Source organism: Gavialis gangeticus, unplaced genomic scaffold (genome assembly GCF_001723915.1).
Source record: "Gavialis gangeticus isolate Ggan-Ray unplaced genomic scaffold, GavGan_comp1, whole genome shotgun sequence".
Taxonomy (NCBI): Eukaryota; Metazoa; Chordata; order Crocodylia; family Gavialidae; genus Gavialis; species Gavialis gangeticus.
Window position 1 is genome coordinate 19,556,431 of NW_017729024.1, and position 3,968 is coordinate 19,560,398.

Genomic DNA, 3,968 nt, shown 5'->3' on the forward strand with positions numbered 1-3,968 from the left:
TGGAACTCCCCCCATGTGGGCAGATGCCGGACTGCAGGAGCTGGCACCTGGACAGGGTGTTCCTTTTCTCCACCCTGGGAGGTATGATTTAGCACCCCCTGTCTTCTGGCATAGGAATCTGGCTGCCTTTCCTAACTAAAAAGTGAATGTGAGTCCAGTTTGTTATCGGTCCAATTTACGCAGCTTAGAGAAACCTGCAAAGATTGAATAGATTCTGCCTTGGGCTTTTTGACTCTGTGTAATTAGGCACTGTGCCTCCAGGCACAAGTGAGCACATTGGTTCTAGAACTAAGGCAACAAGTTGAATGCATGATTGAAACATTTGATTTTTTTTCTTCGGTTTCTCTACTGTCACCTGCAGCACACCACAGCTCTTACTGACACATTTCAGAGAGGCCTTTAAACCTCTATCCATCTACAGTAAAATTCCTATTATCCGACATGAGTGGGCAATGGTGGGTGCCGGGAAGCTAAAAGTGCTGGTCACCTGAGGCACCAGGTTTCCAGTCGGACGTGGAGCAGGGTGGGGGGAAGGTGGTGGCTGTGCAGGGGGTGGCTGCCCAGAGGTGCAGGACTCCCGGCTCTTACCCTGGACAGGGCGGGTGCTGGTGCTGGGTCACTCCCCTCGACCGTGTCTGGCCATGCACACCTTGCCCCCCTCCCCCCCAATGCTAGGGCAGCCTAGCCACAGGCTACTGCAGCAGGGGGAAGGGACACACATACACAACCAGGGAAGAAAGCAGTGCAGCAGGCAGGAAAGTGGTGGGGCACAGCACCATGTACGTCCTGCTGCTGAAATTCCAGTTAATAGAGTATTCTGACTAGTAAAATCCTGGATAATAGGGATTTTACTGTACATCAAATGGCAATTAATCAACTTTGTTTCAAACTGCCTTCTAAAGAAACCATAGCTATGTGATAAATCAGTAGTGACAGTAGACTGCCTGTGTATGAGCTGAGGGCCAGAAGTTCCCTGATTTAAGGAGGATTCACAACTAAAAGGAAACAATAAGCAGAACCAAGCTTTGCATAGTGTGTATCAATGGGTATTAAATTGGCCATAAATCACCTGTCTCTTCTAAGAATGAGACAAATAGGGAAGAGAACGGGTGAAACTGAATGATGTCCTACAGCTGACTGAGTTAGTTTAATTTAAGGAGAGAATGTTTTTCCTACCTTTCTATTTTTTTCCTTATTGTTTTAATGCTATAAAACATACCAACAGTATCCTAAAATCTTAAGAAGAAGCCATTGGGTCAAGGTTTTGTATACACACTGCAGCTCAAAAAAGAAGTGGACAAAACTGGCTTTAAGTTGTCTTTATAATCCTATCAGGAGCAGGACTGCCAGGCACTGGTACAATCTCAAAATACCTCCCAGGACCTCCAAGGTGCTCAGCAGATGAGAATCACTCAAGATCAGGAAATCTTTCTTTCAACTCAAGAATGCTTTTTGCCCTGGTGGTCAAGACAAAGATTAAGGCAGGAACCACTATGCCATCTTAACAGGATGTGAGACTTTCCCTGTGAAAGGTGAATCCTCATGCAACCAAATACATCTTCATACCCTTTTTGTATGAGCAGGTAAGTGCAAAACAAGAAGCTCCTCAGGAGCCAGGATAAGCTGTGGATCCTAATACAATATGGTAATAAGAGGTAACTATCCCAAGACAAGGAAGTTTGCTGACTCATTGCACATTTAGCTACTGCTTTGTTCCTGGAGTCATGCCAAATTTTATTTCTAATGGGAATTTCAATGACCAGAAAAAGGTTTATAATCAGTTATTTCATTTTAAAGGCATCTTACCAGTGTGCTGCCATCAGTCCAACGGAAATCACGCTCAAACATCTTGTCGTTGAGACCAATCCACTGGTAATCATGCCCAATTCCTAAAGGGAAATGAACCACAAAGATATTTTATGAACTTTCCTGTAGAAGGGAGACATTTCAACAAGAAAAATAAAGAATTTGCACAGACTGACGTAGACTTCCTGTTCTTCGAATTCTTTTTAATTCACTGTGCAAACAAATATTGATAGGGTATCTTCTAGTCTTTTTATTTAATTAAGGAAGTCTGTAAAAATGCAGATTCTAACCTAATTATTTTTTTCAAATCCTCTATCTTCCCTCTGATGGGTACCTCCCAAAAAATCAGATTTGTTTTCTACCTAACTGTGCATTTTAAAAGTCAGACAAAGACAACTAGTGGAACGAAACTGTCTCAACATTTGACTATGGCTGTGTATATTCTCCCAGCTTGTTGTCTTGGTAGAAAACTTCTCACAGACACCTAAACAGACATTCAAATGCTGAGCCATTGAAAAGCAGAGACCTTCCTATCCTGACACTGCACAACCTCCATGTACATATTTCAGGGGCCCTGCAGGCTCCCTCAGTCTGCCTGGAGACAGAATAGCAGCAGTGCACAGGGAAGCCTTGATTGGCTGGCCCAGACTACTTAAGGTCAGCCTTCCAGCAGCACAACCTGGTGATTGTGTAAGAGATATGTTCTCCTCCCTGCTTGGCAGAAGCAGTAGAGTCCAACCCAAGCAACACTGTCTCTGGGGGTGACGGGAAGAGCGGCAAAGGGGAGGGGGAGGTGGAAGGGAGGGAACAAGGAACCCTGAGACACTGAAGGATTGTGCTGTGGCTTCTTTCAGAAAAGAATGTGTACAGACATTCGGTCTCCCACGAAAAACTCCCCTAGGAATGATGTAACCCTGGTTATTCCCACATATCTTTTTTTTCTTGAGTGGCTATTTCTGCTCTGGGAGAAAAAATCCTGAACATCTGTACACTTGTGGTTTTTCATAGGAGAGCACTGACTTTCCCAGGAGAAAATTAATATCTGTATATGGTCTCATAGAAGACATGGTCCCTTAAGAGACACACGTCAGAAGTTTTGGCAGAGGGTCACCAAGGCTAAGTACAGAGGTTCAAAAAGACCAAGGTGGAATTGGTTCAATCTTCACAGGTTTTTCTAAGCTATGCAACTTGAACTAATACCAAACTGAATTGATGTTCAGTGTTTGGGTGGCCAAGACAGGTGGAAGCCTGCACTGGCCCAGGCCACTCACATGCACTACCCTTCATTGTCAGCTGCCTAAAGCTGCTAAACCAAGACCAGTGTCTCTTCTCAGCCCCCACCTCTGGGGGGGATGCCACACCAACTAGCCCTGGCCCCCCAGCTGGGGTCTGCCTGGCATAGGAAAAGCCCCCAGTGGGGAGATTTTCACCCCCACAGCAGGGCTCCCCACCTGCTCCCCAGCCCACACCCATGAGAAGGGGCAGGGAAAATGCATGCACCCAGCCCAGCACCAGCCCCCCCATCCCAGCTGGGGTCTCCCACCCAGGCAGGAGAGACCTCACTAGGGCCTTTTCACTCACCTACAGCCCAGCTCATTGGACTAGAATCAGCTCAGCACTCCCTCCTCTCCAGCCCCTGCCTGTAAAAGGTATGGAGCAAGGGGGTGATTACAGCAGCACAGCTGATCCCCACAGCCAGGGTCTGCCTGGTGTAGGGAGGGGTGGGGGAAGAGCCCCCACTGGGGACTTTTTGCTTCACCCCTCAGCCTCTCTTGTCAGGCTGGCATGGGCTAAGCTTTGCCCCCTCTCCAGCCCCCCCCACCTGGAGTCTGCCTACTGAGGTCTGCCTGGCACAAGGCAATGAAAGTGCCTAGTGGGGGTTTTTCACTCCCTTGCAGCTCAATGAACCAGGCTGGAATTGGCTCTGCCCTGCCTTCTTTCTGGGAGGGGGTACAGCTGATCCCCACCTGGCTTGCCTGGCTACAGAAAAAAGCCCTTGGTAGGGCCTTCACCACCCCATGCTGGGCAGACCCTGGCTGGGGAGGCCAGTTCCAGGCCAGTCTGGCACATTCCCCTCTCCCCCTGCCCACCTCTGACAGGTGGGGGAGTTGGGGAGGGGACAGGGCTGAGCCCATGCCAATCTGACAAGCCAGGCTGCCAAG

General features: G+C 48.2%; 1 protein-coding gene across 1 annotated transcript in view; it reads right to left on the reverse strand.

The window, feature by feature from the left end:
• VCAN (versican) overlaps window positions 1-3,968 on the reverse strand; it is a 180,254-nt gene that overhangs the window by 32,911 nt on the left and 143,375 nt on the right. The window contains 1 exon segment of the mRNA XM_019516926.1: window positions 1,807-1,889. Within this exon segment, the coding sequence (XP_019372471.1) occupies window positions 1,807-1,889 (83 nt within the window).